We start from the raw sequence: 16,288 nt of genomic DNA, 5'->3' as shown, positions 1-16,288 counted from the left end.
TTCATTACATATTTTGTTTGAGTCTACATGGAATAAGTCAACAATATAATATATACATTATATTTTACACAATGTATTATTTGCATCAAATTTCCAAACATAGTGGCGGCACAAAAACTTTTATCGCTCAAAAAAATGATTTTGAAAAAAAAAAACCACATAATTGAAAAAAGTTAGTTTCCTTGTTTTTGCGTAAAATACAAAAATCACCATATTTATTTTATTATTAGGTAAATTAATAAAAGATACTAACAATTTTTTTTCTTATTATTTAAATAAAAATATAATTGTAAATATTTTGACAGCCTTTAGTTACTAATTTGTTAGAATTCAAAGTTAAAATAATTAACAAATCTACAAAGTTGGAAAACATTAAAGTATCACTATTTGTTGATTGTTTAATTTAGCAAATTTATCATGTTAATCAAAGGAAATCATCTTGAACTAGGTCAGGAGGAAATCGCATACCTCTTCTTTTCAAAGACCGTTCAATAGATTTTGCTTTTTCAATCTTGGCATCTTGCTCTTGTTTTTGTAACGCTAGAATGTCTCCAATTGATACTCTTTCAAACATTTGATCGGCCTCTTTTAAGGCGTCCTAGAAACACAAAGATTAATAATAATTTATTATCAATGTTAAAGTTTAATTCCAATATTTTAAATATAATCTTACTATTTCTCCAAGTAATACAACATTTTCTCCTCTCACCAAAAATACACCTCTGGGTATATCACCAAATTTCTTGCCCACATGTATGCGCTCAACTGTTTGTTGAAGCAACAAATTGGCATATTGGTCAACGCTCCGTAAGTATCCAATAAGTGTTCTGCCATCACGTAAAAGAACCATAAGCTTTTCTATAATACAAAAAAAAACAATAAACAATAAATGTTCATACAATATTATCTTAAATCATACATGATCTAAGAATATTATACTGACAAAATATTCATTTTACACTTACTGTCCAATTCGTACAAAAGCGTAGCAGTTCTAGGCGGAAAAGAGTTCATCGTAGTTAAACAAGGATTATTATAAGATTGTAAATTTGAAAAAATAACAGTTCAGAACCATGTTAAGTAATACTTCTATATCTACCTATTACCTACTTATAAATCACATTATTACACACTGGAAATAATAATAATAATAATAATAATAACAAAAAAAAATACTTAAGAGTTATCTATGACAGATAAGTAATTTTGATAACAATGATAACAAAACTGTTATATTAAAATATATTGTAGGCTATAAAAGAAAATAGTATTGTTCTGTGGTATAAGGCATTTATAGGAGTTTAGGACATTTATCACGTATTTATGCGTACTTTTGCATTATTACTACGGTTATAACCGTGAATCGTTAGTATCGGTTTTACTATATAACGCAGAAAAGTCAGGTGAATATTGTAAGTTTTAACCACAGATTATAGTGTATATATTATAAATATTTTTATATATCCGTGGTTTTAACCCGGCCATTTCGATATGGAAAACTTTATCATTTAACTGTTTGACAACGGCAAAAAAATACTTTATATATACTGTACATAATTGTGTTTTTTATCTATTGCCGTGGGTCGTGAAAAAATGGAATCGCTTATCAATCATTATAATGTTTTCAAAAATATTATTTTTGGTATACTTAAGAGGACCGTTGGACAATCCATTTTATATAAAGTTACAGGTGCTGTGTTCAAAATGGTCGATCAAAACCAGGAACACAAATCTGATAGTCCCGATTTATACGATACGGCAGATGTTTTCAATTACGTGCTGTACCGAGACCGACCAGAATGGAAGGACGTACAACCAATCGCTCAAGATGATGGTCCAGCTCGAGTGGTTCAGATAGCATACTCCACCAAATGTAACAAATAAGAAATACATTTCATTAGACTAGTAACAATTATTTGTAATATTTCATAGGCCCTATGTATCTGTTTTTATAGTTTCAGATGTATATGACTATTTCAGAGCTGTTCTTAAATCGGGAGAGAAGTCTCTTAGGGCTCTGAGTTTGGTTACAGATGCTATAACTTTAAACCCAGCTAATTATACTGTATGGATATATCGGTAAATAGTTTGCTGATATGTGCACTCAGTCAAAAATATTAATAACTTTTTCTTTCAGATTAGAAATTGTAAAACACTTGAAAGTAGACTTACACAATGAATTAGATTACATATCAAATGTGATCCGCGAGTTCACTAAAAATTACCAAGTGTGGTATGTATTGTGTATTTATGTTTACTCCATTCACGTTAGCAAAGAATCTTGGCGGTAAACCAGCTTTTGTCGGGCAAATCATATCTGTCACCTCTACATAGTCAACTATCTGTACGTCTATCATGTAGTAAAGCCACGCACAAGTCAGCCGCCGAGGTACCTTCTAAACGTTGATGGAGTAACATATTGTACATACTGTCTCATAAAATATTAAATTACCATCTAATAATCTGATTTTAATTAATTTAATTTTTAGGCAATATCGTAAGACTATTGTAGAAATGTTAAATGATCCATCAGGTGAACTAGAATTTACAGCTGATATTTTAGATATGGATTCTAAAAATTACCATGCTTGGCAATACAGACAATGGGTCCTCACTACATTCAGGTAATACAATAATAGTTAAATACGCAATAAGATATTTGTCTAATATTTAATTTGTGTTTATTTTAGTGAGTTAATGGAAAATGAGCTAAATTTTGTTGATAATTTAATATCTCAAGATATGCGAAATAATTCTGCTTGGAATCAACGTTATTTTGTTATAAATAATTCAGATCCTAATCCTGATGTGATTAATAAAGAACTTGAGTATACATTTGGTAAAATACGAATTTTATCAAAAAATGAAAGTGCATGGAACTATTTAAGGGGGTAATATTATAATCATATACTTTAAATAGGACATATTAGTTAAAATTAATTAATTAACATTTATTTTTGAAATAGATTATTATTATACTCAGAAAATGGTGTCTTGGAAGATAAAGTTCGTGATTTTTGTTCAAATTTATATAATAAGGGAAATAGATCAGTACACCTCATGTCTTGTTTGATTGATTTGACTGATGCAGATGAATCTACTGATCCAGAGAACGTTGAAAAAATTAAATTTGCACTTAAAGTATGTGTACTGAATTGATTTATATATATGTTACAGTAAAAGACATTGTTATTTACTAGAAAATAACATTATTTTGATATATAACGCAATTTACTGTAACATACTTTGTTTTTAAACAATAGTAATATAATAAATATTTTTTTATTTTAGTTATGTTTTGATTTGGCATCGGATTATGATCCTATACGTCGTTATTATTGGGCATATATATCTAAAGATATTGAAATTAAATTCAATTTCAAAGAACATGACACTAAAATTATAATTGAATAATAGAATGAACTAAAAGAATTTATATCTTTTTAAATATATTATATAATTTAACGATATTGTAGTTATAAGGGGAAATTTAATATTGAAATTCTTAATTCAATATAATTTTATAAATTGTATTTTAACTGTAAGACCCTCTTATGTCATGTTTTCTTTGATATTTAGACAAATTACATTTTTAATGTTTGTATTTATTTTCTGTATTTTTATTTATTTATTTTTTATTATCTTTGCTCTTAGTTTAAATTTCAAATATTGTAAAAAACTAATATTGTTATATAAATGGCCATTTCTAAATAAATGAATAAACATGATATTAATTTGTGTAACATCAATTACCTAGTTATCAATACAAAATAGTTTATTAAAAAAAAAAATTAATATGTCGTTTTAATAATTTTTTTTTGTATTTATTAATTATAAACTAGGAGTTAACCTATTACATTTAAAGTATGTAAAAATTGATAGTAATAGATAATATGATGTATAAAGAACATCAATCTGTAAAGGTACTGAATATTAAGTTGTAGGTATTTGTAGTGACATGGTCAAAATCTATGTGTTCATCATTAATTATTATGTTGTTCATTGACAAATTAATGAAGTTAAAAGACATTGTATTTTAATAGTTTTGGTAAATGTGATTCAATATAGATATGTCTGTAAATTGTTAAATCTGCAGCATTAACTGATTTTGGAATTAGTATAATAACAGATCTATATTGTAAAATGTACATAAACTATAAATTGTTTCAAAATCAATTATTTTTGTTTTTCAAACTTTAATAACTTTTTTTGTTGATCTGATATAAAAAAAAAAAATAATTAAATAGTATGTTGTACAGTAAAAGTTATTCTCTTTCTAGCATGAAAATTTGGTTGTTTAACTTGAATACAGCCAAATGTTTCTTCCTTATGTGAAACAGTTTTTTATCATGTCAATATGACACACACGTTTGTAAGACTAAGACAACACACGCGAATGAAGCATCCTCTTAACAATATAAGCTCATACTATATAAAATAGTATATTAATAGTATGCCTATTTAAAAAAATAATAATATTAAGTATAAATATTTATTGGACTTTTTTTATCAGAATTTTTGGTAGAATATCACTGTTCCCTATTAACCATTGATTAAACAATATACTAAATTTCAGGCACGTACATAAAAATAAATTTCGGGGGATTTTATAAAATTTAGAAATAAAAATTATGCCGCAAAATAATAAAACAATTTTTTCCTTGTTACTCGAAAATATTTCGGTGGTGGGGGGTTGAACCACATAATATACAGCGGGGGGTTATATATTATATATATATATATATCAACCTTGATAGTGCCCTTTAAGGTTCTGTGCAGATATCTATATCCGTGGTGCACGATCTCTTTACATCGTGTTCTGCGGTATATCAATATTGATAAATGTTATCAGATTTTCATTTTACCGGTTACTGGTTAGTATTATATTATTATTATATTGGCGCTTGCCGGTTACTTACCTGTTTTAAGTTCTATGTTATTATAATATCTGTGGACTGACTGGACTGCGGTATTGCAGTAATTGACTCCTCTTACTTCTTAGTTGTTCCGAGTTCCGGTTCTTCGTGAAACCGTTGATAAAGTTCAAAAGTTGATGACTTTTAAAAGACTAACAACATTTACAAAATTACGTTCTGTTAAGGTAAATACTTATTTATAATTATTCTTGAGTCCATGATCGTCATTTTAGTTATTCTTATTAAGATTCGTTCCGCTCTCAAAAGTTTTAACAAAACAATAACGTATCAACACATTAAGATACAAAACAAATATTATGATTCATACCTTACACAATACTTAGTAGTGAATTCAGTTGGTAATAATATAAAATAAAACGATTTATAAAATTTCAAGCAAGAATGTTTTGTTAATAAGAATTATTTATTTAAATGATAATGGTTACCTAAAATAGATGGCATATTAACTTTTTGTTTCTACCATTAACATTATAATATTTATATGTATAATATTTTTTTTAAATCTATGCATTTGAAAATAAAATAAATTAAAAATATAATACTTTATGTTATCCGCTGAGTAAGATTTAATATAAAAATGAGAAGAACAGTAAATCTATAAAGATAAATAAATTGCATAGGTAATAATGATAATAATAATAATAATTATTATTATAATTTATGTTTCATATAATATGAATATACCTAGGTATTATAAAATGAATAATATGGTGCTTGTTTCAAAAAAAAAAAAAAGTGCATTTATACTAAAAATTGATGTTAAGTATAATTTGTTATATTTTATATTAAATATTAGAGATTTTGATCGCTAATTTATAATTTATTTAAAAGTATTGTGAACATTGATTCTTTTATTCTTATGTGAAAATGTTTTATTTATGTGATCAAATATTTTTTCAGTTAATCATACGTACAATGTCATCTTCAGCATTAGAGAAAATTCCAGACGTAGATATTGATGACAAAGGCCGTTATAAATACATTTTAATTAAGGTTACAGATCAAAATGATTCTTCTAGTCAATCAAAATATGTTGTACGGGGTGGTCAAAGATTTGACTTTCACGGTAAGCATTAATTTTTTTAAATTATATTAAGTTAAAATCAATTTGATTCTATATCAATTTTCAGTTGAATAATAATTCAATTGAGTATAAATATTTTAATGTAACTAAATACTTGTTAATTAAATTTAATCATTTAAGTAGGTAATGAAATTCAATATATTTTAACAATTTAGTACAAAAATATGTTTATAAAATAGATAATTTTACTATGCGCTGTTTTTTACGTATTAAATATTAATGTGTATGATATTATATATTATTATTTATAATATTTCATTCTGATGTGTTATTAAGGTATTCAAATTTTTTCTAAGTCGAGTATATAAAACCATTAGAATATTAATTTTAAAATAGTAATAAGTAATAACCTCTATAATCAATGTAAAGTTTGCAAGTATTTTAATATTATAGTGGATTTACTGTATTTTTTCAGTTTTATTTATTAAAAATTAAAAATTAATTGTGTATTGATTTAAGAAATTATCTTTTAATTTTTATAGTTAAGACTTTATTTTAATTTATTATTACTATAAAAAGTTACTTAAGAAAAATTTACTGTAATATCAGCAAATAGGTTATAATATGTTAGTAGTGTAATTCATGTTTAAATTTTCTAACATTTACTACTTACATTTTTTGTTCACAATTTTTTTTAAAACTTTTATTCACTGTTAGGTATCATGTCCGTTAATAAGTATTAATCTCAGTATAATGTTCATTGTTTTAATTTAGAGTTTTTCTTAAGTTTGATTTCTCATGTCATAAAGTGAGATTTGGATATATTCATATAGTTGTGATTGTTTCAATCTACTCAAGATCTTGTATAAAATCTAAATAATTTTTAATAATTATACTTAGTTACTAAATCTAATGAGGAAACTTGATGTAATAATTTTAAAAACCATTGGAAAAGAAAGTACAAAATATTAATTTACGAGTGCGTGTAAAAATCATTTATATTTAGACACAATTATATTATATTTATTAACAAATTTAATGTATACATTTTAAAAGGTTTAGTCTCTTTAATACACATATCGTTTAAACAATATTAAATAGTTCAAAAATTATAAGATTTATTAGTTTTGTTATTATTTAATTAAATGTTGTGAATAATATTATTCTGTGTTTTTTGGGATTACAAATATATTCAAAACAATTCATCAACTTTTTTTTTTTTTATCACTGATATAAATCTTAATTTTTCATTACAATTATTTGTACCCACTAATCACTAATAACATTTTTTTGAAATATTTAATCGCTACATGTGAGACTTGACCTTTTAATTATGCCATTAAAAATATATACTTAATACTTACATAGCATTTATAAAATCTGATATGTACATTGGCTTAAATAGGTAAATTGATACATTTTATAAAACTTGTTGATTATATAAAACTATTTCGAAATGTATTTAGGTATTTGTAAACTTATGTATGAGTTAATCTAAGATACTTTTATTGTGACAATATTGTTGTTTAGAAATTTCACACAACATTTATTAACTTTTAAACCTGAGAATCTTATGTTTTACAATAATTATAATACAATATATCTAATTACAACAATGATTAAGCATCAACAATTCTATTTATTTACAGTTCGGTAACAATATACCAAATTATTAATGTTGAAATCATTTTGAGGCTATTAATCTAAATTTTAATTAATACCTTAAGAATTATTTAATTTATTTTACCTATCATACATGTTTATTTTCTTTAGTCATTCATTATTTTACTGTTGAAACTATAATTCATTTTTATTGAAAACTTATAGCTATAATTAGAATTACTAAGTTATTTGACAAAAAGCAATTAATTTATTATTAGTTTACATTATATTATAAACTATTTACGGAGTAAAATACGTAATGTATTCGTCGTAATGTTAAATATTCATTTCCAGATATAATATGAGACTCTAGGCTCCCTAATTTTATGATAGCAATTACAACACGTATAATGTATATTATAAAATTATAAATTAATTTGTCAAAAAAAAAAATTATTTTTCCCAAAATGACATATATTTAAAGAAATTCTTAAGTATGTTAAACTTTATAAAATGTTACAATGCTTTATTTGATTGTACAAGTTTCTTAACATAATATTAACATAAAACTAGTAGAATATTTATATGAAAATAGGGTTTGAAAGTTTTTTTGAGAAGTCAATGGACATTTTTTGTTTAAAATAAATTAAAAGGTAAAATTTAGTATTGTTTTTGGAGTAAAACTTAAATAACTATAACATTGCATATAACAAGCATTTATTCACATAAGTATTTTAAAGTATAATATCTTGTTTTGATTAATTGTTCTTATTTATTGTAATATTTGAATCTGGTATATTAATAGTTAGCTTAAAATAATATTAATATGATGTTCTTTAATAGTATTTAAATAAAATGACACTTGACAGATAAAAATATAATTTTATCTCCTAGTTGCAAACTTGGCTTTAAATAAATTTAAATTGCTTTAAGTTAATGTGTTGATAAGTTTTTATAAAATTAGTTCTGTGGTAAAAAAACTGACAAGATATTAACCAAATAAATGAAATATAAATAATCTTTTTTTTATTAGTAGTATTGTTTTTACTATCTGAAGTTTATTATAACACACACATCACTTGAATACCCAACACTGAAGCATACAGTTTTTGCAATGATACTTTTATCGTTAATATTTTTTTACAATTTTTTTAAAATGGATCTTATATTGAATGTATTTTATACCATTTTTCTAGTATTGAGGTCATTAAAGATGAATATTTATCTAAATAATTTCCTAATTTAAGTTTTCCGAATTCTTAAATGATGTAAAGTCCTGATAATTATTGTGTTAATATCTCATATCTGTAGAAAAATGATATTCTATTATATATATTATAATATTAATCAATAATCATCAATGCATAAATACTTATGGATTGAATTGTTTTTATGAACATAAATAAAGTATTTTTTTTTATTTGTTAAAACAATATGAATCTATATGTGAAATTCAACTAATGAATACAATAAAACTGAAATTATTATACTTAAGCATAAAAGTGTATTTAGTTTTTTTCCATTTTTAATTGGTTATTAATGCTGTGCTTAGTTTTATTTGCTTAAATATGACTATTGAAAAAATCATTTTAATAGAAGCATTAAATAGATTATTGAGCTCCATTGGATTTTAGAATATGGCTTGTCTAGAATAATACTGTACAGTTCTTAAATTGTAAAAATACTCTACCCTGCAATAAATCAGCCTGGTTATAGGTAACATGTTCTTTAGTTTTAAGAGATTGTATTATTCAAATTGACAATCTTAGTTGTTATAATAAAGAAGACATATCCTAAAAACTGTCAATTATTTTCGGCTAATATTGAATTTGGTTAGTTTTATATTTTTTCTAAATTAAATTTTTAACTATTATACAAACATGGTTTTTAATGTAATCGAATAGAGGTATCTACTATATACAATCTATTTTATTTAGTATAAAAATGTTTGACAAAAATAACAATAAAACTTTTTTTAGTTGGTCCCCCTAACACTATCTGTTGTTATTAAAACAACATAAAATCCTTTTAAATTTAAATCGGTTGTCTTCGTGATGATCTTCGGCATTTTGATCGGCCGTGGTTATTGTAGGTGTCGAACGAATATCTCGATTATCGGCCGATTGGATTAATCCTCAGAGCGCTAAGTTATTGGTGCACTGTTCTTCTGATGTCATGGCTGCTTCTTTACTGTCTACCATTAAACAGGGTCCTAATGATGCACATGAAGCATCCTTGCATTCTATGTAACATACATAAAAATAGTAGGTATATTAATAATTTATATGGATACATACAAAATTGATAAAGTCATGGCTGTATCTTAATTCAAATAATTCAATATAGTCATATAGAATAGGTATGGTAAATTATAATTATTTAATTTTTGGACATTATCGATTATGATAAGTAGGTTACCTAGTTGTCTAAAAATATTTTTACCTGCCGGGTAAGTATTTGACGGTGTGTGCATCAACGTAAACGGTAATTTGAGTGACATCTGACCGCCCATGGCGCCTATTAAAAGTTTAACTTTTACGTAATACGTGACGTAAATGGCGAACACGTTTCTGTCCTCTGGTGATACGCACACCACCGTACTGGACAACGTGCCTTCCGACTTATTTATGGCAGACCCCAACGAGTCCTCTAATGCTATCCAATTTTTAGTTCTTGCTTTGATAGGATGCAGCAGGTATTCTTTTTCGAGTGAACCACCATTGCCGGGTATTGGTACATCTGCACATTCATCCGACGCCACTGTGTTCTTGAATTTACCGTTACTGAACATGCACACGTCGACATGCTGTACGATGAACACCTATAAATGTATATAACATCGTCAGTCCGACCATTTCGATGCTAAATAGTTGATTTCATAGAATGCATTTGTATTGTTGTATTAGTAATTCTGTATTCCTGCAGTAAGATATTAACAGTTGTACAATCGGTACATTAACTATATTACGCTACAACAACAACATAATATTTGTATTTCCTTCTAAAAGAGATTAAGTGTGTTTTTGCTTATACTTAATTTATCTTTATAGTTTCCGATATTTAAGAATTGTTTTTTAGAATTTTATTGAAATGATATTGACTTGTTCTAGATTTCCGACGAATTTAAAAGTTTAAATTGTTTTTTTTATTTTAACTATATTATTTTATTAATTAAGTTGTTTTTTTAGAATTTCTTACTAACGATAACCTAAAATTTTGAAAATGTAATTCAACGATATTTTTACCTTTTGTGGATATTTATTCCCAGGCATAATTTTGATACCTATAGACAATATTTACACTGGGTTAAATTTCACTAGATATATTTTATCGGTGGGAAAGTAGAATTTTCATGGAATATATAATTAAAGTCATACTAGAATACGATTGTAAATTATTTACTTGACTGTATTGATTACATTTTAGAAACATTCAAATATATGAGTTAAATTGGAAATCGATTATAAGAAAATAAAATACATTTGGGTGGCACTATACATATATATTTTGCTGAGAGTATAGTGGAAGTTTTTACTTGTTTAACTTAAAGCTTTTACCTTTATTCTTCTAACGGCTTTTTTACTTGTGTTCTTCACGCTGATATTCACGTGAATTGGATCACCGTGTGTATAAATAGCTTTGTCTAGATTCGCCTCTAAAGTAACTTTACCGTCGCTAAGTAAAAACGGTTTCTCTGAAGTAGCTTGTGGTCCTCTTTGACGCCAACCTTTTGGCTGCTCTGATCTGGGTGTAGGTGTAGGTGGTGGTGGCGCTGAAGCCATTTGAACTACTTTGATACCCATTTTTACGATATTTTTTCGCTGTAGCTTTTCGTCTGCCCTCTCGGCTACATTTTTGTATGTAGAATAACATTGTTAATTTTTGTGCAGTACATATTTTAAGTAAATATTAGAGGAGTTTTGATATACCAGGACTTTATATTTTTAAAAACACAAGTATTGAATTAAGGCAACTTATATATACATATCATTAGACATATCATTATACATTATATTATATGTATTGTTATGTTTGATTAATATTACATTGATTTAACTCATTTGTTCGTGAGTTAAGGGATATAAAAAACCCATCCAGTAAGATAGTGAGTGCTCCTTGTTTCACAGATATAACATTTTTCACTTTGAAAATATTCATGTTTTATCCGTAAAATTATGTCATTTCCCTCGACATTTGTTAAACTTATAATTAATTGAACTAGAAATCGTTTGTGGTATAACATCTGTAGCGTTTGTTCTAATTTGAATATAATTGCGTAAACCTCCTTTGAGATTTGGAATTACAATGAATGATGTGCCATTGCATACGCGATAATATTATGTATGTACATTGTAGCTTCTATTTATATATTAAAATAAGTGTTTTTGCAACCATCATATATTATAATGATAACATACAGTAAACATGTCTATCACTTAATTTGTTTTGCGAGAAAACATAAACATTTAAGAAACTTAAAATTTATTATAAACTTAAAAAAATTAATTTATATTATTTTGATACAGAAATAAACTTAGTTTATGTGATAAAAATCTTTTATGAATCAGTTTACAATCGTTCTATTGACTGTTAAAGTAATTTAGTAATAAGGTTGAAATATATGACATCATTTGTTTAATGACTATTACGTTGTTAAAATATATCTTGACCCAAATAAAACATATAAAATCGTTTATATAATACGTTAATGATCTGCGTATAGTAAGTATATACTGTGCACATACAATTTAATGTATATAAATTATAAAATAATATTAATTAATAATATTATTTAATTTTTATCCATACCTATGTATACTCGTATGTCGTAACTAGTTCCTATTGGAGCACCATTATATTCTTTGGCAGGAACTAATTGGACGCTAGGTGGAGCTAAATGAGTTATTTCCATTGAAAACGCATGAGCATTGCTTCCCAGTCTTTGTATAAGCATTTCCTTAGAAAGTAAAAAGAAAAAGTTGTATTTAAATAGAGTCGTATAATGTGTAAATATTTTTTGTTAGATGTTTTAATTTGATTAATTAAAAGTTAATATAAGTTCGATAGATGATAACTAATTAATGCATTATATTTATTATTAAATCAATATTTTTATAGTTATTTAACCATTTGATGTTTTGAATTATTTAGTTGTATTTGCTATATATCTTATATATTTTTTCAATAATATGTCGTGTTTTCATTTAAATACATATTGCATATCGATTATTGATATACTAGCATGCAATGCCGTAACCAGAAAATTATTTTTGGTGATGAGGCATTTAATTTTTGCAATGCTAGAATATCTACTTATCACCTAATATTTTGTTGTGACCATTTTTTTTTATAAAATGTTTACTACACATATAATTTTTTATAACTACAATTATTTTAACGATAAATTATGGTACCCATACATTTAACATAACAATGTATTAATATTATTCTAAACCATAGATTAATGTATTAATTATAAGTATATTAATATCATTATGGACAGTATGTGTACAGCGAACACAACATTTCTTTTTTTGTTAAAATATTATTACTATTTACTAATAATAGAATACAAGATCTTAACATTTAACATTTATCAAACATATTATATAAAACAAGCCAAAGCTAACCTTACAAAAATGGTATAGTTAAAATGGAAGGAGATAATGATGAAGCAGCTAAAATATTTAAATGATATACATTATAAATTATTGAATAAATTATAATCAAACTATAATCGTGTTCACAAAAAAATGGAACCCACTTGTATTTCTTAACTAAAATTCGTGCTTATCATTACTATTTGACATTTATGATTACAAATTACAAATAATTTATCGTTATTATAGATTTACCTTAAATTGTATAAATATTTATATTAATGATATAAGTAACTCGGAAAACAAAAAAAAAAGATGTCGGGGGTAAATAAAAAATAAACAGTTTATATTAATAATATTATTTAGGTAAGTATATTGGTGTACATAAAGAGTTTCAAAAAATTGTATCATTTATCTATTTCTTTTCCAGCTAAGAATTTATCGAATAAAAGGTACACTAAATGTACACTATACAATATACATTGTATAATTTTAATTTGTGATCATAAATAATTTATATGTTAAGTATAGTTGTTTAATGATTTTGGAAATTTTTATAAATAATTTGGCACAGAAATTAATTATTGATATTATTTTTATGTCGTTTATTTTCTAAAATTTTTACTATGATTAAATTTAAGAATTAATCTTATATTTACTATCATTTTTATTGAACGTTTACTTATTGTTAAAAAAATTAAATTAGAAATCATTTGTTTAACCATAATCATTAAATTTGAATATAATGTAATATTTAAATCGTGTTTAATTTATTATGTTTTATTTTTAAAGTAAATTACTACTAGTATTTTTATCTAAAATAATAAATTATTTTTATTTTTTTATATCTTTATAGAATATTAATACATTTCAGAAAGTTATATTATTAAAATATATATAAAATTGAATGTATAAATTAAGTTTTAAAGTATTAATAGTTGATTGTTTAAAGTAATTATAAAAATACTTTATTTTTATTGGCACATAATATATAATATAATCAATACTTATACCTGTAATGGTGTATTTTGTTCACGTTGTGCATTTTCGTGAGGTGGATAAATTTGTGCTAAACACATGATTGCTTCGTTACAGAATTTCAATCCCATTACTTCCTCGTCTTCTCTTCCATAACGAAAAGTTAATGTTATTTGCCCAAATACCTTTATGAATAAAATGCATAAAATAAAAAGTTACTACATATCATTTTGTTTTTAGGACGTTTAAAATTTTAATTACGGTAAAATGTATTACAATTATTTGAGACTACATTTTTTAGTAATGATAATTAGTAATATCATATATAGTATACCATGTAATATTACACTTGGAAATAAAGTTGGGTAGATCGTGTTCTATTAATCACTTAAAACTATTTTGCTGTGAATTCATCAAAATTATATTTTGTATAATGGATAATTTTGTACAGAGTGATTCATTTATAGATCTGTATAAAATGCATTATGCCTATATTATTTTAAAATTTTTTTTTTATTGGTTACTTATCTAATTAACGATTAACATTTAACACACATTACATTTTATCTATACACAAACGTATTTGTATTAAAATTCTCCTGTTAAACACCATCGTTCTGTTGTGTTTTGTCGAGGGTGCCCATTTAAAATCCATTAAAGACGCAAAAGAACCGGGAAGTTATAAGAGCAATAATAATACTGTAAAACTCAGCATGACCGCGTTGAAATGCTTTTAACGCCAGTGTATGTCTCGTCGATTTAAAAAATAATCAATCCTACGTGTTTTACAGTATTGTAGAGTGTATGTGAAGTCGTAAAGGAATGTTTTTCAATAGTATATTATATTAACTCCAGTGTGCACTTAACACATCCTTTACATACGTATACGGTATACAAACTTACCAATTAAATTATTTTAGACAATACTTATACAGTAATTGTTAAGAATGCTTAATTAAATTATGGTAGGTACCTGAAATAATACTTATTAATTATACTATGATCGATCATTACAACCGCGAGTATAGCAACCCAACCAAGCGTACATTTCCTGTTCATGATTCAGTATACCTACAATATTTATATTTATAACAACTGGGGCAGAAGACTTGTATCCATTAAAAATCACCAAATATTCATTTGAATTCCCAAAATATGTATTTATATGCAAAATAAAAAATGTACCTAAATATGCATTTTAAAAATAAAAAAATAATATTTTTATTTATTTTTTTGTAATTTATTTGACAGAATTTATTATTTTAAATTAGTTTTATTTGTTCTGCTTTTTATACATTTACAACTAAGTATTAAGGCAATACGACATCACATCGTAACTTATACTATTTATTAATAAAATAAATACAAATTAATTATATTGTCTTTTCGGCAATCTTCAAGCATTTCTAGAAAAAACGTGAACCCATAGAAAGTTAAAAACCATATTATACAACAAAAATAAAAAATAAATTTATGTTATGGTTGTATTATTTAAAATAAAAATGTCAGTGGAAAAAAAATTGATAAAATTATTACCTAATTAAGTTAAAATATATGTATGTCCAATAGTATAAAATGGATAAAATATGCCCTTAAAACAAAAAAACTCAAATTTATATGCAAAATAAAATTCCAAAACTAGCTTTGTGAAAGCATAAAACGTATTTGTTTTGTATTCTGCTGTTTTTGTGACTGTACAGAACAAATATGCAAATGCTACAAGTCCTCTGCCCTATTAATAACATAATATTAAATCTATTTACCTATACGTGTATTTTGGAATTTATTTGAAATCATTTATATCATTTATGATTATATTATTATGTTTTTCCAATTAAATAACGAATTATTATTGTATTTGATTATTATACATTGTTGATTTTATTCATTTACCTACTTTACAAATAATAACATATATATTATTATATTATTGATGTGAAAAATGTTTGTAATTCGTTTCTAAATAAACAATTTGCCTTGTTTATGTAAAAATATTTTTTTTATAATAATTAGAATCATGAAGTATAAAATTTGTAGTAGCCTATATATGCAAGTTTATACGTCAAAACTTTAAACGAGTAAATGTTTTATTAGAACAATTTTCATTGACAATCATCATAATAAAGTAATAATACAAATACAATTAT

At 24.7% G+C, this 16,288-nt stretch overlaps 4 protein-coding genes across 10 annotated transcripts in view; 2 read left to right on the top strand and 2 right to left on the bottom strand.

The window, feature by feature from the left end:
* Window positions 1-44: 44 nt before the first annotated feature.
* On the bottom strand, window positions 45-1,147 carry LOC132929099 (U6 snRNA-associated Sm-like protein LSm1). Its single transcript, XM_060994201.1, has 3 exons — window positions 966-1,147; window positions 674-858; window positions 45-598 (listed from the first exon to the last, which is right to left on the bottom strand). The coding sequence occupies exons 1-3, from the start codon at window positions 1,012-1,014 to the stop codon at window positions 425-427; spliced, it is 408 nt and encodes a 135-aa protein (XP_060850184.1). The 5' UTR covers window positions 1,015-1,147; the 3' UTR covers window positions 45-424.
* Window positions 1,148-1,240: 93 nt separating this feature from the next.
* Window positions 1,241-3,734, top strand: LOC132929098 (protein farnesyltransferase/geranylgeranyltransferase type-1 subunit alpha). Of its 5 annotated transcripts, none has more exons than XM_060994200.1 (8): window positions 1,241-1,403; window positions 1,691-1,873; window positions 1,956-2,079; window positions 2,138-2,233; window positions 2,490-2,624; window positions 2,691-2,891; window positions 2,967-3,141; window positions 3,292-3,734. In XM_060994200.1, exons 2-8 carry the CDS (start codon window positions 1,705-1,707, stop codon window positions 3,412-3,414), a joined length of 1,023 nt encoding a protein of 340 aa, XP_060850183.1. In that variant the 5' UTR covers window positions 1,241-1,403; window positions 1,691-1,704; the 3' UTR covers window positions 3,415-3,734. The 5 variants fall into 5 exon arrangements, with proteins under 5 accessions (XP_060850183.1, XP_060850182.1, XP_060850181.1 ...); XM_060994199.1 differs by having other exon boundaries at window positions 1,685-1,873; XM_060994198.1 differs by having other exon boundaries at window positions 1,241-1,412.
* Window positions 3,735-4,742: 1,008 nt separating this feature from the next.
* The window catches only part of LOC132930525 (14 kDa phosphohistidine phosphatase), a 155,395-nt gene continuing 143,849 nt past the window's right edge, over window positions 4,743-16,288 (top strand). Inside the window, exons 1-2 of one of the 3 annotated variants that reach the window (XM_060996452.1) lie at window positions 4,743-4,874; window positions 5,838-6,003. In XM_060996452.1, coding sequence (XP_060852435.1) covers window positions 5,853-6,003 — 151 coding nt within the window. In that variant the 5' untranslated portion in view covers window positions 4,743-4,874; window positions 5,838-5,852. The other 2 variants (XM_060996450.1, XM_060996451.1) reach the window with 2 other exon arrangements.
* LOC132930157 (arrestin homolog) overlaps window positions 6,939-16,288 on the bottom strand; it is a 99,896-nt gene continuing 90,546 nt past the window's right edge. Inside the window, exons 5-9 of the mRNA XM_060995859.1 lie at window positions 14,177-14,326; window positions 12,373-12,520; window positions 11,121-11,410; window positions 10,006-10,384; window positions 6,939-9,805 (exon numbers count right to left, since the gene is read on the bottom strand). Coding sequence (XP_060851842.1) covers window positions 9,699-9,805; window positions 10,006-10,384; window positions 11,121-11,410; window positions 12,373-12,520; window positions 14,177-14,326 — 1,074 coding nt within the window. The 3' untranslated portion in view covers window positions 6,939-9,698. The remainder of the gene's footprint in view (window positions 9,806-10,005; window positions 10,385-11,120; window positions 11,411-12,372; window positions 12,521-14,176; window positions 14,327-16,288) is intronic.

Source organism: Rhopalosiphum padi, chromosome 4 (assembly GCF_020882245.1).
Source record: "Rhopalosiphum padi isolate XX-2018 chromosome 4, ASM2088224v1, whole genome shotgun sequence".
In the NCBI taxonomy this organism is placed as follows: domain Eukaryota; kingdom Metazoa; phylum Arthropoda; class Insecta; order Hemiptera; family Aphididae; genus Rhopalosiphum; species Rhopalosiphum padi.
This window is presented reverse-complemented; position numbering and strand designations above follow the sequence as displayed.